General features: G+C 42.0%; 1 protein-coding gene across 1 annotated transcript; it reads right to left on the reverse strand.

The window, feature by feature from the left end:
• Window positions 1-1,796: 1,796 nt before the first annotated feature.
• Window positions 1,797-21,560, reverse strand: LOC131229027 (MICOS complex subunit MIC10-like). The gene is made up of 3 exons (XM_058224884.1): window positions 21,333-21,560; window positions 2,442-2,578; window positions 1,797-2,032 (listed from the first exon to the last, which is right to left on the reverse strand). The coding sequence occupies exons 1-3, from the start codon at window positions 21,463-21,465 to the stop codon at window positions 2,018-2,020; spliced, it is 285 nt and encodes a 94-aa protein (XP_058080867.1). The 5' UTR covers window positions 21,466-21,560; the 3' UTR covers window positions 1,797-2,017.
• Between the last annotated feature and the right edge of the window lie 714 nt (window positions 21,561-22,274).

Here is a 22,274-nt window from a genome sequence, read left to right on the forward strand (position 1 = left end):
TGGGGAATGCCTGAAAAGAAACTCTCATATTGAAATATTTTAACCCTTTTGATAATTTATCCCCACCCATTAATTCCCCGTTGGATCGTTGGCCATTGATGGGATCTTTTAGTAATGAAAATTTTCCAACGTACTATGTTATGGCCCATGGTATAAACAATTTTGGATCATTTAAACATGACCCATGTCCAAGAGCTACGTAGTCCAGATGTTAAATAAAAATAAAAATACATGGAGTTGTATTGTAGCAAACCTCAAGTTGCTAACTTGACCCGTGCTTTTTAAGCGTGCACGTGTAAGTATGAATTATCCAATTCAAATCCTTGACGGCTCTTGATCCGAAATGGACAAAAATCCAAAATGTGAACATGATATCTTCAAATCCAATCCAAGTAATATTAGGTTGCAAATAGATATATACGTGTGGTAGTGAGAACATTTTCTTTTGTACACCCTGTATTTGGATGGCTGCATTCCAGCTTCCCCCTTGGATAAAATTATATTCACTTTATTGGACCACCATGTCCAAATGGACTCCCTTTTCAGAAGTGAATGCAGCATCCAAACGAAATACTTGTTCCTTAGGCAAGGATATCCTTATCTTAAGTGAGTTGTCAGTGCACCCAAATAAGCCCTAATAAATTGTAGACCGTTAAACGGTAATTTTCTCTCCTAACTTCCACTATGAAGCTCTAGGCTTCAAGTTGCAATTACATTTTAAAAAAAAAAAAACCTTTGTTCTTGAAACATGATATAAAAAGCGGTTGCATAACAGCATTTGCTTTCTTTTTTCAAATAACCGAAAGGCTGGCTGTTGTGGCCATCATTACCATTATTAAATACCTTCCTTATAAGAAAGGTTACTGCCATTTGAAGGCTATTCCCTCACATGAACACTAGGAAACTTCAACATTTTTTGGGTCATTTCCCTCCCAATTGATCCAACTATTGCAATTCAATTTGTCATGCACCCAAACACCAGCTAAGAAAAAAAAAAAACAGGGAATCATTTTTCGAGGTCACACATTTCACATCTCTGATTCCTCAAAGACTAAATCGGCAGCACCATGCAATTTTCATCTTCCTCTTTCCTTACCATCCTTTGTTCCTCTCATTTCATGTTAGGGAGAGGTGAATTGGGCTAGATTATGCAAGAAATATTAAAACAACAATGGTTATGTTCTATATTAAGGGTTTGGGGGGATTTTTGTTACGTGTAACTCTTACAAGGAAATGTCATTAAAATTTCCCTCATAATTAAATGGTGGCAAACCAGGGAAGTGACTCTGGTTAAAGGAACCACCTGTTGTAACCCATGATGTGGCTTGATGAAAAGGCAAGCGCATGTGTTGCATGTAAGGCCTGCAGTGAAAAGGGCAAACACATCAATTCACTAGGGAAAATCTTTACCTTTCGCTGCAAGCTCCACATCTAACATGCGCTTGGCATTTTTTCATCAGGCTACATTGGGAGTAACAAGGATTCCTATAACCTCTAGTTACAGACAATTCACGTCGGCAAACCAGTTCCTTGTGAATCCAACCCAGCCTAAGGAAAATAATAAAATAATCATTTTTTGAATGTGTTCGTGTGTGCATGTATGCATGCATGCATGCGTAAGGGAGGGAAGGAAGGAGGGAGAGAGCAGGAGCAAGAGAGGGCTGGGCCCAAGCAACCAACCCAGGCCCAGGCCAATCTTCTAAAACCAGGGTCAGCCTTTCAGGTGGCCAGGCAGGTTATGCCCATTGCCACCCTAAGAAACTTCGTCCCCCTGGATAGGCTTTAAAAAAGAAAAAGAAAAAAGAAGCTTACACAACATTTATTATCCACCCGTAAAATCATATGAAAATCCACAAAAAAAACCTAAGAGACATATTCATTGCATCCCAATGATAGTGGTGTTACAGGGGCTGAAAGTCGACAGGAGAAAAAAGAAGCAACAAAATATGCTCAACTTGAAATTTTCAGGAAGAATTTGAGACCCCTAATGGCTTCGGGGTCCTGTCAGCCTTTGGCGTCACTCCTTTCCATCCTAAAGAAGAGAAGAAAGCCATTATAAGGATAACTTAATCAAACACATGAAAATAGATTCCACATAGCTTGCACACTTTGAATTTTCAAAGCCAAAAAGGTAACCGCAAATAAATTCATTTACAGCAAAGGCAAGATGGGCTGTGGGATGTATGGCTTCTTGAAAAGTTACGTGAAGAGCAACAATGGACTGATGTACATTCCACAATAGATTGTAACTCATTTGATACAAGTGGCATACATGTACTACTTTTCCCAAATAATCATGATAATTCAAAGCCAGCCTTGAATAGCTGGGACAAGGCTAAGATAATGGTGATGATGACATTCACACTGGTGCAGCTCATATATAAAAGCAAAGGAATAACCATAAGATCATCTTTCAAAAGAAAAGTCTCCACAAGACTTACATGATAAGAAGCTGAAGTAGGGGTGTGAGGAAGTTCTGAAGGAGACCCATCAAATTTGAGAGAACATTCAGTATATGCAGTTCCAATGCCAACACCAGCACCAAAAGCTACAGAAGCCCATCGTGTTGCAGGACTCCCTGGGATGAGAATGACAAGAAATTAATATATCTTCTCTTCTTCTTCTTTTTTTCTTTTTTCTTTTTTTCTCTGAACAGTAGAAGAAATAAAAATCAATAACATGATAAGTAAATATATTTTATTGACTGTTGCAGGTCAACCTTAGAAGCATTGTGCATATTTTTTATTTGCCATCCTTGCAAACTGCAAACTCACTATTATTGAAGACCCATTTGCTTGTACAATTTGTACAAAACATTGCAAATTGGATGTGCCTATATTAATTCAGTTGGAAGGTCTAGAGGCACATTCAATTTTATAGGTGTGCATTGATTAGGTTGGAAGGTCTGGGGGTATGCTGATGACTTGGAACTTGGCAGTGCTTGAAAAATGAGACGTGCTCAAAGGCTCAATGTCACTATCTATCCTATTCATATCTCAATCGAACAGGTCATCGTGAATTGTGATGAATGAAAACGGTATGCAGCCCAAACACGCCTAGCTGGCAGAGTAGTTGTTTGGGAGGATCTAGACACCATTCCATGTCAGTGGGACACCCCATGGTGCATAGTTAGTGACTTCAACGTCACCGGATTTATTCATGAAAAGACTAGTACGACAAGGATAGCTGCAAGTATGAGGGATTTTGCCAAGTTCATTGATAGGTGGGATTTGGTCAATCTTCATCTGCAGGGTGCTCATTTCACTTTGTCCAACCATCAAGACCTCTCTGATGAGCCAGATAGATCGGTTCCTAATCAAACCCGGATGGGAGGATGTTTTCCAGGAGGTTAGTCAGTCAGCCCTTCCAAAGACTGTGCCAGACCACAAGTTGATCTGCCTGTCAATGATTGAGTCCTGGAGACAAGCCTTTTCTTCTGGAGAATATGTGGCTAAGGCATTCAGGGTTTAGGGCTCCAGCAGGGAAGTGGCAGGTGTCGTGTACAGTAGATGGCGGGGCAGGGAAAAGATTCATGGAGAAATTGAAGATGACAAAGACCAAATTACGCAGTTGGAACAGGGACATGTTTGGGAACATTGCGCGCATGAAGGAGTCTCTGTTGTCTAAAAAGCGGAAGTGGATGGAGGAATAAGGTGATTTGGGCTCTGCGAAAGGTTCAGAAAGGAGATTGAACTCCAGGCAGCGCTTGATGAGATCCTGACAAGGGAAGAAATCAGCTGTTATCAGAAGTCTAGAGAGAACTGGATTAAGGAGGGGGGTGAGACTATTAGATGGCACTTGATTGTAATCAATTTATATAATAGTCTATTACATTGCACCAGTGGGAGTTTTATGCTCTTATTTCTGGTCCCCAGCCAGGACAAAGGAGGGTTTGTCAGGTTGGCAGCCTGTATCAAACTGATGACATAACTTCCAACATGAATCTGAACAATATGAAAAGGATTCATCTAAGCCGATCCCAGTTAGTTGGGAAAAGGCTGAGATGATGATGATAAGAAATGAGGCGTTTTCACAGAATCACAGTCATGAGAAGGAGAGACCATCTCATATCTTATTCGATCAGAAGATGCAGTGGTAGTAGACAGGAAAGATGTCTCTGATCATATCATCTACAGTATTAAGAGTACGGTAGCTGAAGAGTTCCTGCCATGATCAAAGCTGGATGGGCTGGACTTGACATCAATTGTTCCAGATGTTGCAGAGATGCTGGAAAGTTCTTTCCCTATGCAGGAGATAAAGCAGGCACTTTTTGGTTGCAGATATGACAGAGTGTCGGGCTAGGTGGGTTTCCTTTGGCATTTTGTCAAGAATGTAGGAAGATTATCAAAGAAGATTTGCTGGAGGTATTTAATGAGTTCCATGTGGCAGCAAGACTTTGCAGGGACATCAATGCATCCTTCATTATGTTGGTTCCGAAACACAAATCAGCAAAGGCAGTTGAGGAGTATCATCCGAAGTTAGGTGGGCAGCCTATACAAAGTTCCTAACGAAGTGCTTGGGATGAGACTCAGCAAATAAAGATGTCGTCTCCTCATCTCAGGCAGCATTCATTCTGGGCAGAAGCATAATGGATAGGTTGTTTGTAGTCAATAAGTTGTTGGAAGGGTGTTACAGGAGAGGTTGAAGAGAGTATTTGCTAAAGGTAGACATAGAGAAGACCTAAACTGTAGAAACAAGGCCTTTCTAGATTATATGATGTTCCGCATGGGTTTTGGTATCAAACGGAGAAGTTGGATCTGGGCTCATGTATCCTCGGCTTGCTTTTCTTTGCCGATAAATAGGACACCTTTTGATTTCATCAAACGATGTAGGGGTCTCAGGAAGGGAGGCCCACTCTCCCCTCTTCCATTCGCAATTGTTGCCAAAGCTTTTAGAAGGATGACGGATCAGACATTGTAGGGGAAGCTAATTTTGGGAATGAGAATCGAAATTTGTGTGTGTCAATTTTTCACCAGATTAATGCACAACTGTGATACCACTTCAAAACAATTAAGCACGTTCCTCAAATTCCGAATATCCTGAATAGAGGCACCACTAAAGAACGTATCGTATGCATATTGCTTCATGTGCATCAATATGGGGGATGGAGCAAATGGGTCAGCAAAGGTGATCAGATGCAGGGTGGATGGCCTCCCTCTCTCACTATTGGGAACGTCGGTGGAGGTGGAAAAGCCAAAGATCAAAGCATGGGGCACTGATAGAGAGATGCATAAAGATTTTGGACGTGGAAAGCAAAATTCCTAGCAATGGGAGGGAGCATAACTTTGATAAAGGCTAGCTAACCTCCCAATTTTCCTACAATCGCTGTTTAAATGCTTGGCTAAGGTGGCTAATCAGATCAAGAGGATGCAGAGGAAACTCATGAGGAATAGTAGAGAGGATGGCAAAAAATTTCATCTGGTTGTGTGGAAGAATGTGTGTAAGCCTGTGAAGGAAGGAGACCCTGGCATAAGATCCATTTGATAGGTCAATGAGATGCTTTTAGCCAAACGGTAGTGGAGGCAAGGGGAAGGGGAGGCCTTGAGAGTGAAGCACATCTTGGTAGCAAAATACGGGATGGTGGAAAATGGATGTGATGCTAAAGTTGCTGCAAATAGAACAGGTTCAGCTATTTGGAGAGGGATCTCGGCTACATTTGATAGGTATTTGAATCATAGCAGGTACAGAGCAGGAAGGGGCAGTCGGGTGAGGTTTTGGGAGGGATACAGGATGCAGGGAGAACCATTCAGCGTTGTTTTGAAGTTTCTATACAATGTTGTCATGAAAAAAGGCGTGCATGTGCATAGCATGGTGCATCATGATAGTGTTGAGATCGTGTGGGGTCCTGAGTTCAGGCGGAATCTTAGAGAAGAAGAGCAAGTGGAGTTTATAAGCATGATGGCATCTTTGGAAGGCATGTATATATAAGATCTAATAGGCAGGTCTCCCGCTCGTTAGGTGAGCTGGTAGAGACAATGTAGTGTGTGTGAGTGATCCAGGGTTCAAACCCTGGTGGTGTTGCCTTTCAAAATAAAATAAAGATATTCTAGGCAGAACAGAAGGGTGTGGGAATGGATAGGGAGGGAATGTTCTCCACGGGCTTATTTTTCATAGCCTCCATGGGCGGCAAAGTAGATGCCTTGCAGTTGGGGGTGGCAATAGGCAGTGCAAGGGTAGGTATTGCCCCCATAGCCATGCCCATGTTGGGCCTAAAATGTGTGTGAGAGAGAAAGAGTCACCATTAACTTAAACATTGCCTTTTAATTATAATCTTAAATATAAATTATGATTTTTCTTCAAAAACATAAAGAAATAGCAACAAGCTATTTTAGATTAAAAACTAAAAACCAACATCTGTTAATGATGTTTTCAATCCATCACACGATTAATGAAGTGTAAATGTGGTGTGCACTCACTCAATTTGATCCATGAATTGTACAAGTGGCCAACATCATGTTTGGATCCGTTAAACTTTAAGGTGCTCACTTTCATGGTTTAATGATGTTTTCGATGATTCGATCCATCACATTATTGATTAGCGTACACGTGGCATGCACTGACTCAAATTAAACCGTGAATTGTACATGTGGCTCACATATGGCCGGATTTGTTGAACTTCGGAGCGCCCACTTCCATGGTAGGTGGACCCTTTTGGATGGGTTGTATGATAAGCACAATGCACACAACAAGGTAGGCCCACTTTTCATGGTGGGTTGACTAGGACAGGTTCGATGGTATGCACAATTATTACATACAACAAGATGAGAATATACCTCTTTTTCTCTACATAGATTTGTAAATTAAAATGTGCTAATTATTATTGATTACTAATTAATGATTATAGATTAATTTTAGTATTAAGGACACAGACACAGACACACACACTCAGTCCATTTATTAACTGGGCTTAAATTAGTACCCATACCCATAACTGCACCCATTTACCTAAACCTATACCCACACCCCACCCCGGTCAGACTAGGCTCGGTACCAATCGGACCTACCTGACCCATTGCCACTCCTACAAGCAGTGGACTAAGGAGTTTTGGGTTGGTGATGCCCCTATGAAGGTCAAAGCATTCTGTTGGTTTGCTCGCTTGGATAAGATACTTTATGGTAGATAATTTGGAAAAGAGAGGATTGTCACCACCTAGCAAGTGCTCGATGTGACTTGCTACAGAGGATGAATCCTATCTCTTCCTACACTACAACACTGCTAGGAATATCAAAAGTTTGGGGTGGTTTGGTTATTGTCAGGGTCAGCTGCAGAGTTAATTCAAGGGTTGCGCATTGGTGGTAGACAGTCATGTAGGGTGCTTTTGGCGTTGATGGCAAAAGTTGTGGTATGGTGCATTTGGATTGAAAGGAAATTAAGAATTTTGAAGGACGAAATCCTCAGTGAGTGCATTTCTGGCAAAAGTTTTCGCCTTTGTGTGCGAATAGAGAAGAAGTGATAACTCTCCCTGTGGTATTCCAACACAGTGCTTTGCCTCGAACTAGAATGAAGTCTTAAATGGTGGATGGTGCTCGATGAAAAGTGTCTACTAGGTGGCTACTGCCTTAGCCCAGTAGTGTGAAGTTGAAAGTCAATGGGTGTTCAATTGGCAACCAGGGCTCGCTGGGATGATGGAGCAATAAGGAACGCTGATGCATTCTATTGGTGGAATTTTCTTGTCTGATGGGGACTAGAACATCAAATCATGTGAAGGCCACTACCGAGTTGCAGCTTGCAAGGAATCAAGATCATGGTCAATCACACTTTTAGATATGTGGTAATTGAAGGGGACCACAAGATCATGCAAAGACAGCTTGCTTCAGGAAAATATCCATGGTCTGGCAACTTTGGTGATCAATCTTTGCATGGATCTGTCCTTTGTGATATCTCAAGTTGATCATTCCACAAATGCCTTGGCTGATCATCTGCCGAAAGAAGGGTGGGGAGGATTGTTTTGCTTACCATGGAGAATGCTTGAGCAATCCTTGTGTGGGGATGGGGTTTTGCTGTGTGTATTTTCTGTTTTTATTGTTTTTTTCTTTTCCTAATAAAATGATCCATTCATCGAAGAAGATTTTTTTATTTTTATTTTTGCAACCGGATGATATGCATCACAAAAGGAGACGTATAATTGTCTAACAATTCAAACTGGTTGCTAGGCTGATATGTTTCTAGCATAAAGTTGTGCCACCTACAAGCTTTGATACTTAACATTGGAGAGTGAAGAATGTTGTCCTACTAAGTTACCATTTCTAAATGTTACTTTCTTAAGCCCCATGTCAAACCAAATGTGAGTTAGTTCAAAAGGAGAAAGCTCCGTGGAGGGGAAAATTCTTCTGACCCTCCGACAGCTTGGTTGATGGGGACATCATGCGCACACGCACGCCCCCACCCTATGCACGTACTCAAGAAGGAGGAGGGCCGCACTTCGATCTGGATCGACGACAACATCTATACAGGACCTCCTAGTTAAGGGGTTGTGCTATGGATCATTGGAGTGGACCCGATCATCATGTGCATCCCACCATTGGATCTCATGATCGTGGCCCCCTACCTTAAATGATCTAGGATTTTGAGTTTTGGTTATTATTACTATTAAAAATATCATGAACGGTTTTGATTGCGTTGATTAGTTGTTATTTTTGTTATTTCGTCTGTAAGTCTTAGTGTGCGCACATAGCACGGCTTTTGGGGTTTAGGGTTTTCTTATAAATAGGCAACCCCATATAGGTTTTTTATTCATTGAAGCTTATGATAAAATTCTGCGTTTTTTTCCTCTCTATCCCTCTGAGTTGAAGAAGCAAATTGGGTGTGAAACTCTCCCTTCCTCGAAGGGCTAACTACCGTGGTGCGAAACCACAATTATCCCAAATCATCCCCATCTCTTCAACCCCACATCCACCATCTTCCACAGCCCTCCCTTTTTCAGATTTATCATTTTTTTTGTGCCCAAGTTCTCCACTACAGCAGATTTCTATATTCTGGCCCACCAGAGGGGTTGAAACTTCGGCGGAGCACCATGCACACACCGAAAGGCGGATCGTCGTGAAACTTGGTGTAAGAGTCGGCCTCCCCCGGTCGACCACACCCAAGGAGTCCGTTTCCAGTTTCGTGGACCCCACACACGTGCGGCCAGACAACCACGCACATGCGTCCAGGTGGGCCTGTTGTCCACACGCAAAATCCTTCTCAGGTTCTTCTCTCTACTCTATTTCTCTCCTCTCTCACCTTAAATCTCAAACCCTAACCCTAGAAAATCTCAGATTCTAAGTATTACCAACTTTTGGAAACCCTAGGTTTTCCCCTATTTAAAACATGGTGAATCTCTTGAATTGGGGAACAATCCTTTATAGGATTGGATGAATCTACACTCCATTGGGTATTGTTTAGTTTATAATTTTACAGGATCCAGCCCTAAACGTGTATAGGCTTGGACCCCCGTAGATTCCCCTTGTTGAATGTTTGATCGTATGCGGGACGTGGAATTTTGTGATTGTTTAAAATTGGTATGATCTAAAGCTTGAAATCTTGCATGTCATATTTAATTTCATATCCTGCATCAAATTTGGTATTAAAGCCTAAGTTTTTCATAGGGGAATGCATTGCATGTTTAGGGGTTAGTATATTCACGTCTATTTTGCATCAAGTCTCATCATATAGGGCAATTTAGGACCCATCATTCCAACATGGACCGCTGAATTTTCTGTTGTCAGAAATTCCTCAATTTTCATGGCTGAATTTTCTGTTAACAAACTGTTTGAGCAGTTATGTTGCTGGAATTTTATTAGCATTGTGTAGTTTCCCTCATATAGTCTTATAGGATCATTTAGTTTCATTTAAACGCATAAAGTTGCATTAGAGGGTCTTTGAGTTGAGTGAGTGGTTGTATGTCCACACGTACTGGTCATGGTTTTGGTTTGCACCCCACGCTAAACATGGAGTAATTACAAGAGTCAATGGACAACATAACCTGGCAATTTGAGTCTTTGGATAAGCGCTTGGAACAACGTATTGACCAACGCTTGGATCGGATCAATGTACGCGTTACCCTACTAGAGACCTCCGCCCGGGCAAACCCCGCCATTGGGGAAGATGCCCAATCTCAAGCAGGTGGTCAAAAGGACCGACAAAGGAATGGGGGTGGACAAAGGAATGGGGGTGGCCAAAGGAATAATCATAGGTGAGCACCCGTGCACCCACACCGCGAGGGGCATCATAATCATCATGACCCAAATACGCAACTCCTCAAGGGAATTAGAGTAGAGGCCCCTACATTTGATGGCCACTTGGACCCTGAAGCTTTTTTATATTGGTTGGCGGATATGGACCACTATTTTGAGTGGTATGACATGTCAGATGCTCGTCGAGTCCGATTTGCCAAGATAAAGCTTGTGGGCCAAGCAAAGAGATTTTGGGCTACTGTGGAGCAAAAGAAAGAAAGGTCGAGGGAGCACCCAATAGTCTATTAGGGAGAAATGAAAGAAACTCTTAAGGAAAAGTACCTCCCTTTCTCTTATCACTTGAGGTTGGTTGAAGAATGGCAGTCTCTTCGACAAGGTTCCATGAGTGTGACTGAATACATTGAAAAGTTCGAAGAGTACTTGTCCCGATGTGAAGTTGAAGAGGATCCCATACTCACTCTTGCTCGATTTAAGACGGGCTTCCGTTCTGACATTAGGAGAGAATTACTCGCCAAGGACAGACACTCTTGAACAGATGTATCAAGTAGTGTTGGAAGTCGAGCAATACCTCAAAGCATCTGTGAGAAGGCGGTCTGAGTCTCGTGATTCTGGCGCTAAGGCCAACCCTTCTGGGGATAAACCTGGCACTGGATATCAGTACAAGCCTTCCAGTAGTTCTTAATCTAGGCCCAAGGATGATAAGGGTAAAGAAGTTGTTGGATCTAACTCGCACAGAAGTGATGTGACTGGGTGTTTTAGATGTCAGGGGTTTGGTCACTTTGCCCACTAGTGTGGCACAAAAGAGAGCACTAAGGTGTTCCTTATTGAGGGGCAAGTAGAAGTAGTGCCCCCAAAAAGTGACGGTGAAGAGGAATATGAGCCAACAGAAACCCGTAGTGATGAGGAAGAGGGAGCGCAAGAGTCCGCGACCCTTGCAGTTGTGCGTTGCGCGTTGTACCTTTGCATAAGGAAAGAATATCGACGATTGGCGCCGCAACACGATCTTCGATACTTACACAAAATTTGGTGATAAAAGCTGCAAGATAATAGTGGATAGCGATGGTTGTGTCAACGTGACATCAACTGGCGCTGTGAGCCATCTAGGCTTAAAGCTTGAAGCCCATCCTCAACCCTATAAAGTGTCTTGGGTTGATGAAACTTCCATTCCAGTCTCGCACCATTGTCTTGTTCCTATTCAGTTTGGATCATATAAAGACACATTTTGGTGTGAAGTTGTTCCTGTTCAATTTAGGACATATAAACCTAGGAAGCCTATTGATCTTGTCCTTATATCCCTGTCTCATAGGCCATCAGAGTCTACAGAGTCCTTTGCACATCACATTCATTCATTGCATCAAGAAATCAGGCAAAAGATCAATACTAGTAATGAACATTACAAAATTTCTAGAGACCAACATAAACGACTCAAGGAATTCAATGTAGGGGACTCTGTGATGATCCACATCAGGCTAGAGCGGTACCCTTAGGGAGCCGTTTGTAAATTACACGCACGTAGTGCTACACCATTTCAAATTATAAAACAAAACAGCCTCAATGCGTATATGGTAGATCTTCCACCTTCCATGGGAATTAGTTCCACATTCAATGTGGAGGATCTAATTACATTTCAGGGGACCACTGATACATTGTCCAGCCTTTCACCGAACCAACCTGATTCCCCAGACCTGTCCTTTGATCCATGGCCTCTTCCCAACCCATCTTCCCAGCCTCTACCTCGATATTCTAGACCATCAGATAATATTGACGTTGGACGGTGAGTTTCAAAAGTTCCTAGTCAAGTAGAAGTCACGCCCAGCTTCAGACAGTACGTGACTCACTGAGGAAGAGCTTCAAAGACTTGATCCTGACGTTTTGAAGCGGTTCAAGAGTTTTGTTTCGCCAATGGCGAAACTTTCGCAGCCAGGGAAAGTTGATGGGGACATCATGCGCACACGCACGCCCCCACCCTATGCATGTACTCAAGAAGGAAGGCCCCACTATCAATCTGGATCGACGACGACATTTATGCAGGACCTCCTAATTAAGGGGTTGTGCTATGGATCATTGGAGTGGACCCGATCATCATGTGGATCCCATCATTGGATCTCATGACCGTGGCCCACTACCCTAGATGATCTGGGATTTTGAGTTTTGGTTATTATTACTATTAGAAACATCATGAACGGTTTTGATTGCGTTGATTAGTTGTTATTTTTGTTACTTCGTCTCTAAGTCTTAGTGTGCGCACATGGCGCGGCTTTTGGGGTATAGGGTTTTCTTATAAATAGGCAACCCTATGTAGGTTTTTTTCCATTGAAGCTTATGAATAAAATTCTACGTTTTTTCTTCTATCCCTCTGAGTTGAAGAAGCTAATTGGGTGTGAAACCCTCCCTTCCTCGAAAGGCTAACTACCATGGTGCGAGCCACAACTATCCCAAATCATCCCCATCTCTTCCACTCCACATCCACCATCTTCCACAGCCCTCCCTTCTTCAGATTTATCATTTTTTTGTGCCCAAGTTCTCCACTACAGCAGATTTTCAAATTCTGGCCTACCAGAGGAGCTGAAACTTCGGCGGAGCACCACGCACACATCGGAAGGCGAATCGTCGCGAAACTTGGTGTGAGAGTCGGCCTCCCCTGGCCAACCACACCCAAGGAGTCCGTTTCCAATTTCATGGACCCCACACACATGCGGCCGGACATCCACGCACGTGCGTCCAGTTAGGCCTGCTATCCACACGCAGAATCCTTCTCAAGTTCTTCTCTATCCTCTATTCCTCTCCTCTCTCGCCTTAAATCCCAAATTTTAACCCTAGAAAATCCTAGATTCTAAGTATTTCCAACTTTTGCAAACCCTAGGTTTTCCCCTATTTGAAACATAGTGAATCTCTTGAATTGACGAACAGTCCTTTACAGGATTGGATGAATCTACACTCTATTGGGTATTGTTTGGTTTATAATTTTACTTGATCCAACCCTAAAAGTGTGTAGGCTTGGACCCCCGTTGATTCCCCTTGTTGAATGTTGGATCGTATGTAAAACGTAGAATTTGGTGATTGTTTAAAATTGGTATGATCTAAAGCTTGAAATCTTACATGTCATATTTAATTTCATGTCCTGCATCATTGGTCCAGAGGTGTAGCTGTGTTTCACGGCAAGCAGAGGAGCAAGGAGGTTAATTGTGAGTTGTGACACAAAAGAGATTGAAGGTTAGGGCTGACGTGGAATGGGGGGCCCATACATCATAGGCCTTGGTTGTGCTAATGCTCGACACGTTAACGATCTCATGGGTGGGGGCTCATCCAATCCCATCATGTTCTTTCTCCTTTAGCACAAAGGGAAGACTTGTTCAAAAGTGAGAATGTGTTTTGTTAGGCAAAATGTCATGTCAGATAGAGGTGGCACATGTCATCTCCAGAGCAAGGAGCATTTAGTGTTGAAGTGACATCACATGCAGATATCTCGGTGGGTATATAGTGCAACTAGATCAAGGAAATTGCAATGAAATTCATCGTACTAGAATGAAAGTTTGAATCGCACAAGGGAAAAGATGCAATGACTGTGAGCAAGCTCAACAGTCCTTTCATCTTATACCAACGATCACCACTTTCCCCCTCAACACACTACCATAGAGAAACAACTCAACAAGAGAATTTGCTCAAAGCAAATATCATTCAATTGTGGATTATACCATACGGCCCATGACTATTTATAACGAGTGTTTACAAGGTTTCCTTCTTGAGAAAATCTCTAGCATAATCTAAGGAATCTGAGACTAGAATTCCTTGCTAGCCAAGATCTATAAAATAAGAAAACACTTGAACATGAAAATCTAATCATTCTTCTTTTCTTCCAGCATAGAGATATTTTTCCTAACATAGATATATGAAAGAAAGGAAATTAGGAACAAGCTAAAATGGAAAATTAGGCCTTTTCTTGTGCACATGTGTGGGATGAGGCGTGATTGCATCAATTCCCCCTCGCTTGGAAAAAATTGGCTCCTTCAAGTTAATGGAAAAATGTAGTCCTCATAGAGCTTGTGCGCTTGAAATCGTTTGTTGAGATCCGCATGCTATTGTATCTCAGTCGACCCCTCCACTTGACAAGAAACTTCTGATGCTCTCCTTGGTGTGTGAAAACTATCTCCTAATCATCCTACATGTTTTCAATGATTTCTTCAAACTAGCATGGTACCTTGAGTATCCAGATAACTTATTCTTTTGTGCCATCGTCTCCATGATGTTCAAGGAAAATTGTAAGATCTTCCACACTGAAAATGGACTGATCTTCATTTCGGGTGGAAGTTTGATCATGTATTATCACCCCAGCTTCTTCAAAATATGATAAGGACCAGCCTTTCTCAAGTGGAGCTTGGTGAAAGAGCCTACTAGAAACCTCTCAGGCTTAGAGGGCTCAAGAATCTCAATCACAAACTTGCTATGACAATCTGCTTAGGAGGAATATTGATATTGTGACGTTGCAAGAAACAAAGCTTGAAAATGTGAGGAACTCCAAGATAAATGAAATGTGGGAAGAGGTTCAAATGGGCATTGTCTGCTGTTCATGGCCCTAACGATCTAATTTGCAGCCACAGCTTTGGCATGAATTGCCAGGGTGAACGTTGGGAGGAAGGCTTGAACACAATCAGATTTTCTCCTCAAAAGCTGAGAGGCAGTAGGGTCACCACATTGATGAGGAAGTTTGTCAATTTTGTTGCGCTCAATAATCTTATCAATCATCTAGTTATGGGGCACATTTACCTGGCCGGAAAGGCATTTTGGGGGTGGTTCAATTGGTGTTTTTGAGGTTTGCTTTAATCATGTTCCCATTTGCTTGGATTCTTAAGGCATTTCCATGGGACATACTCCATTCAAATTTGAGAACCAGTAGTTGGAGGAACAGGGTTGTATTAATTAAGTGCAACATGATGGGGGAATGTGACGTTGAGGTTGTGCACGTTTTAGATGCTTGAAGAAATTGAAGATCCTTGAGTCGAAGCTTAAGGAATGGAGCAAGGTCAGATTTTGATCAATACAAGTTTAAGAAAGAGGAGACCCTAAGCTGAATCAAAGGTATTGATGGGGAAGACGAAGACGGCTGTGTTGACAAGAATTTGGTGATTGAAAGGGAGTGCCTTAAAGTGGTCCACATGACAATTTTTAGGAGAGAGGAAGGGTGGAGACAAAAATTGAGGGAGCCTTGGCTAAAGGGAGGTGATCGAAGTATTGCCTTGGCAAACGGGAGGCTGCTAGCAAATTCCATTCATAAGCTCCACTTGAACAATTCACTTGTTAAAGACTGAATCAGATGGTGGACGTGATTGTGGAGTACTACTCTAATATGTATTCTATGGAAGAATTTTGCACATCGCAATCGGAGGGCATATCCTTAAGCCGTTGCTCTAGGAATGGCAGAGTGCATGGAAAGATTCTTTGAAAAAGAGGAAGTTAGGAAAGTGGTGTTTGAGATGGGCAAGGACACCGAGACAGGGACAAATGGTTTCACTATAGCATTCTTCCAAGCTTGTTTGGACATCATAAAGATGATTCTACAACTTCCTCTCTTTTTTATTTTTATTTTTAGAGTTCTGTCATAGATCAAAATTAGCTAGGGTTTTAACACAACTTTTACTGCTCTTACTCTTGAAGGTTCAGGATGCAATGGAAACTAAAGTCTTTAAACCAATTAGCCTAGTGGGTGATGTTTACAAGATCTTCGCTAAGGACTAGTGTTGAAGGAAGAGGAATGTATTTAATCAACTGCAGCATGGTAGGGAGAATGTGAAGCTGAGGTGGTGCATGTTTTAAATGATTGAAGAAATTGAAAATTCTTAAATTGATGCTCAAGGAATGGAGCAAGCTCAGCTTGGCCAATACATGGTCAAGGAAGAGGACATTCTAAGCTGAATCGAAGGTATTGATGGGGATGAGGAAGGTTGTGCTGATGAGAATTTGGTGATTGAAAGGGAGAGCCTTAAAGTGGACTACACGTTGATCCTTAGGAGAGAAGAAGATCATGGAGACAAAAATCAAGGGATACTTGGTTAAAGGAAGTTGAAGAAATATTCCCTTCTTCGACAAGGTAGCAAACAGGAAACAGAGCAAATTCCATTCATAAGCTTCACTTGAACAATTTGCTTGTTAAAGACAGAATCAGATGAAGGACACAATTGTAGAGTACTACTTAATATATATTCTAAGGAAGGTTCTGTATACTACAATTGAAGGGCTTATCCTTAAGTCACTGCTCGTGGGAATGGCAGAGTGCATGGAATGAATCTTTGAAGAAGAGGAGGTTAAGAAAGTGGTGTGTGATAGTTTCACTATAGTACACTTCCAGTACTACTTTATGTATTCTAAGGAAGGTTTTGTATACTACAATTGGAGGGCTTATCCTTAAGTCACTGCTCGTGGGAATGGCAGAGTGCATAGAATGAATCTTTGAAGAAGAGGAAGTTAAGAAAGTGGTGTGTGATAGTTTCACTATAGTATACTTCCAAGCTTGTTTGGACATAATTAAAGGGGGAGGCTATAACTGCCCTTTTTTCATTTTATAACAGTTCCATCATAAATCAAAATTAAATAGGGTCTTCACTCAACTTTTAGTGCTATTACTCTAAATGTTCAGGACGCAATGGAAATTAAAGACTTTAGACTGATTAGCTAAGTGGGTGGTGTCTATGAAATCTTAGATAAGGTGCTTTCAGTTAGATTACACAAGATCATGGCTTTTGTCCTCTCACCACCTCCAAGGAGCCTTAAGAGATGACAGGCACATTTTGGATGGCACTCTAGCTGCTAATGAGGGGCCAGAAGAGGTTTGGCAGTAATTTTTGCAGGATTGACATGGAGAAGGCTTATGATTATGTTGATTAGGACTTCCTAGTTTTTGTTGGAAGGGTGGAGCTTGCTGAAAAATGGATTGGGTGGATAAGATAAAGCATTTCGACAGCTCCATTCTTGATTCTGGTGGGTGGTTCGTTGGCCCAATTCAAGAAGGATTCGTTAGGAAGACCCGATGTGTCAGGCACGTATCCTAGTGACCATTTCATTCCGTAGGATCCCACGGTCCTCCCAGTCGAATTCCGGCAACCCGCGACCCATAGATTGCATTTGCGCACGACCCTAAATCTCATCCTATAAACCCGAGTCGACTCGACCTGAGACCTGTGCCATCGCGACCGCCCCGTCGCCACAATTCCGACGCCACGTCTCATGCGCCGATCCGACGTCTAGATCATGAGATATGGGCCACGTATGATCATGGCCCTGGACCGCACGTTGCAGGACTCACCTAACCCATGGCACATTTCCCTAGGCCATTATGAGGATGACATCACCCCTACGCCTAGCCACCCTACTACCCTACTCCTTAGCCACCCTACCTATAGCCTATCTCTTACAAGTTACAACTAATAATTATCCTAGCCACCTCTCTTCCCCAAACCAATCATACCTACCTATGAGAGAGCCTACCTAGCTACTATCTCTCTCTCTTATCTCTCTTTCCCTCCATTTCCTTCTCATTTTTCATCCTCCATTACAAGAGAGAAGAGAGCTCCCCAAAAATTCAGCAACCTCAAGCTCCCTAATCCCCCATATCCAACCTTTCAAACCTTATCTTGACCATTAAATCGACCTCTTTGGAGCATTAGAAGCCATTGGTGGAAGAAAGAGTTCAAGAATCCTACGTGGGTGTCATATTTAGAATAGATTTACATTCCTTCATTGATTTTCTTGCATAAGATCATGTAGGACCCACCAATCAATGGTGGGGATCCTATTTGACCTTTTGGATGTGGCCGATGGCCCATCCTTGATGCATGCATGATCCATGATGGGGTCCATGGAGACCCCATCATGATGTTTTCTTTTTGAATCCATGCCTTCTAAGGGTCATTTAGACTCCTCATTTGCATGGTGGGGATGGTATCCCTACCTCAGATTTTTTTTTATATTATGATGGTCCATGAATATGATTGTATGGTGTAGATCTTGTGAGGGACTCATAGTGGCGGAGTCCCTCCTTCATTGGCCGTTCTCTCTCTCTTTCTCTCCCATCATGGATCATGCATGCATCAAGGATGGGCCATCAGCCACATCCAAAAGGTTAAATAGGATCCCCACCATTGATTGATGGGTCCTACATGATCCTATGCAAGAAAATCAATGAAGGAATGCAGATTTATTCTAAATATGACACCCACCTAGGATTCTTGAACTCCTTCCACCAATGGCTTCCAATGCTCCAAAGATGTCAATTTAATGGTCGAGATGAGGTTTGGAGGGTTGGATATGGGGAATTAGGGAACTTGAGGTTGCTGAATTTTTGGAGAGCTCTTTTCTCTCTTGTAATGGAAGATGAAAAATGAGAAGAAAAGGAAGGAAAAGAGAGATAAGAGAGAGAGTGAGAGAGTAGCTAGGTAGACTCTCTCATAGGTAGGTATGATTGGTTTGGGGAAGAGAAGTGGCTAGAATAATTATTAATGGTAAGAGATAGGTTATAGGTGGGGTGGCTATGGAGTAGGGTAGTAGGGTGGCTAGGTGTAGGGGTGATATCATCCTCATAATGACCTAGGGAAATGTGTCATGAGTTAGGTGGGTCCCGCAACATGCAGTCCAGAGCCATGATCATACGCAGCCCATATCTCATGATCTAGACGTCGGATCGGCGCACGAGAGGCGGCGACGGCGCGGTCGCGATGGCACAGGTCTCGCGTCGAGTCGACTCGGATTTACAGGATGGGACTCAGGGTCGCACGCAAATGCAATCTATGGGTCGCAGGTCGCCGGAATTCGACTAGGAGAACCGCTGGATCCTACGGAATGGAATGGTCACTAGGATACGGGCCTAACACGATGCACTTCTCCTTTTTAACAATAGTTGCAGAAAGTTTGAGCTTGATTATGACTAGGGCCTTAGCTATTCATTTGGTCACAGGCTTTCAGATAGGAAATTCAGAATTGGAGATCTCGCACCTTCGGTTCGTGGACGACAATCTTCTGTTGTGTGAAATGTCATTGGTGCAGATTGATAATTTGAAAGACATCCAAAGATGCTTTGAAGCTGTCTCTAGGCTCTAGGTTAACCTTAGAAAAAGCAAAACGGCCGGTGTGATCGTGGAAAAGGAAAGGGTCAAGCTTTTGGCAAGAAGGGTGGGTGCAATTATGTGGAGATGAGGTGTACACATTTGTGGCTCCCTCTTAGGGGCAATCGGAGTACTATTTCATTCTATAACCTTGTTGTTGAGAGAATAAAGAAAAAGCTACGTAGATGGAAAGGGTCATATCTCTTGTAAGGGGGATTACCCTCATTAAAGTCATTCTCTCAAATCTCCCCTTCAATTTCTCTTTATTTAAACTTCCCATGGCATAATAATAAGTTGAAGCTTTCTTTAGAGAATTTTTTTTCTTTTCTTATTTTGTGTGGGGAGAGAGGAGGGAAATAAATTCCACCTTATTAACTGGAACAAGGTTCAAACGCCAGTGAGTCAAGGGAATCTTGGGATTGCAATGTTAGAGAAAAAAATTGAGCACTTTTAGAGGTTTGGGGAAGAGCCAAAGGGTGTGGTTTTTGGGCCATGGTAATAGATCATCAATTGGTAATGTGGTCGCAGAATGGTGGGCCATTCAAGAGCCACAAGGAGATCCTTTGGAAGAAGTCTCTCTAGAATCCTTTGGGTTTTGTGGAAAGAAAGAAACTCTCATTGATTGAAGCTATAAAAGAAGGATCTTCATCATGATTTTTAATTGGCTGCTGTCAAGGCACATATGTAGATGATAACCTTAGCTCCTCTCTTTGAAGATGTGAACTTTGCAAAGAATAAGATCCTGACAAGCTTCAAACTATCATTAAATCGCCAAATTGATTCAGGTATGAACTACAAATAACAATTGTTTCACAATCACTCTGTTCATCTGATGGGTCCCATTGTAGATGGGATATGCCACAGAAAATTTCCTCCATTGGAGCATCTTGACTACTTGATTGGGGACCTGAAAATGGACAGTTCATCCAACAGTCTTAACCCACAGGGAAAAGATACATTCTGCAAGCGTAAGATTTCCCAATGGTGATAGCTTTGAGGCATGTACAGCTCCGCCTGATTGCAGCACACCAGCTGGTCCCAAGCCAAGTAAAGGAGGCACACTGACGTCAAGTGGGCAACCAATCATCAAACATTTGCCAAGCAAATCATGAGAACGGACCCCAAATAGCTAGAACAAGGCTATGACGATGATGATGATAGTGTTGAGACCTGACACATAAATGATTCATTATGGGACCCACCAGATAAGCAGTTCAAATCCCAGGAAAGTGGGTCCCACCTATCAAGTTGCTGTCCAAACAAAACACGCCCTTTCTTAGGTCAAGCATTGTATATTTCCTCAACAACAGCTTTTTTTTTTTGGAAAGATCTCAACAACAACAGTTATTGTCAATATATTTTGTTATCATCTCAAAGCAACACGGGTTCCATCTATGTGATCATCCAAACATCTTTGTGAACCACTATGATTCCAATGCACCTATTTTCCATTTTAGGAGTTAAATTAGTCCGCTAATGCACCATTTCAATTCCCAAAACAGAAAATAGGGGTTATGCGAATCAATCGAGGTGGTTTTAGACATCAATTACAATAATTTTTAACCTGATAGTCCAGTATTCAAAATCAATGAGAGTGGGTTTAGACATCAATTCCGATATATATTTCAACCTAATAATCCAGAAATCCAAAATATAAAAGAAACATTTTCCATTTTAGGAATTAAAATTAGTACACTAACAAACCATTTCAATTCCCAAAACAGAAAATGGGTGAATGCAAATCAATCAGGGTGGGTTTAGACATCAATTCAAAAAAATTCAAATAAATTACAAAAATGAAGGAAGCAATACCAACCAACAAAAACAATAAGAAAACCCCAATCCATCGTTCTCAGATGCATACAAAACGAAAAAAAAAAAAAATCCTACCGTTCGAAAAGTAGGGAGAAAATGAAAAAGAAAACGTCAAGATTACGGAAAATAAGAAAGGGATCACCAGAAAACCAAGAAATAGTAGTTTCCGTAATTTAAAATTTTAAAAAAAAAAAAAACAAATATAGCATCGGAAGAAAAAAAAAAAAAGAAGGAGAAAATAAGACTGACTGAAGAAAAGGAGTCCGGCAACAGCTCCAGAGAAGGAAGAATAGACGAATCGACGGAGGGATAGATCGATGCAAGCATCCCATTTCGCATTGAGATCGTATGGAGGTGGAGGGATTTGCTTCTTTTCCGCCATTTCTGTGAGAAAGCGAGACAACGGACAGGCAGAACAATCCCTATATGGTGTGCATAAGAAAAGAAGGGGCGTTTTCGTGATTTTGTGGGAAGTGCCAGGTGATTCCGGACGCGGATTGCCTACGGAGAGAGCGGTTTTTGTGTTACCCTACCATGGGACCCACATTGACGATTTTTTTTATTTATTTATTTTATGTATATCGACACCGTGCATCCGTTTTTTTTCGGCCCATTTTAGTACGTGGTCCAAAATAATAACCGAATCCAAATATCAGGTGGCCCATTATATTCTTCCAGTGCGGTGGCGAGACCCATGAGTCCATATAAATAATTAGTGACGTCCCTCCTGTTGGTCTAACCAAATTTGTCAATGGTTCAATCTACCCTTTGAACCAAATGAACGTAGCAGGAGATGCAGGAGTAACTTTATTTGATGTCAAGAAGCTCCACTTTCCTACTTTAGGGAAGTATTAAGTCCTAATGATACAATACATGACAATTATTCTAATTGGCCATTGAGAAGCTTCTTATCTTCGTGTGTATACATGTGGAAGCAGGGAGAGAGTGTGACAAACCTACTGCAGAGGAATGTTGAATTACACCCATCCCCGGATATATTAGGGGGATGTGAGGTTGTCTTTAATATTATTATTTGAAGTATTTGGGGAGACGGCACATCACATGCATCTATGCACTTACACACATGTTACATTCCATTCGCATCCATTCATATATTACCCACTCCGATTAATAAATGCGCAACTAGACTATTGAGTGCTTATTCGTAGTGGCTAAGATATTGATTAGGTG

The sequence above is a fragment of the Magnolia sinica genome, chromosome 16, assembly GCF_029962835.1.
Source record: "Magnolia sinica isolate HGM2019 chromosome 16, MsV1, whole genome shotgun sequence".
Taxonomy (NCBI): domain Eukaryota; kingdom Viridiplantae; phylum Streptophyta; class Magnoliopsida; order Magnoliales; family Magnoliaceae; genus Magnolia; species Magnolia sinica.

Bases quoted from the DNA above. Each gene is read 5' to 3' on its own strand.
- LOC131229027 (XM_058224884.1), bottom strand. From the start codon at position 21,465: ATGGCGGAAAAGAAGCAAATCCCTCCACCTCCATACGATCTCAATGCG. The intron at 2,579-21,332 runs GTCAGTCTTATT...TTCTCATCCCAG, and splicing joins TGCCGGACTCCTTTTCTTCA to GGAGTCCTGCAACACGATGG.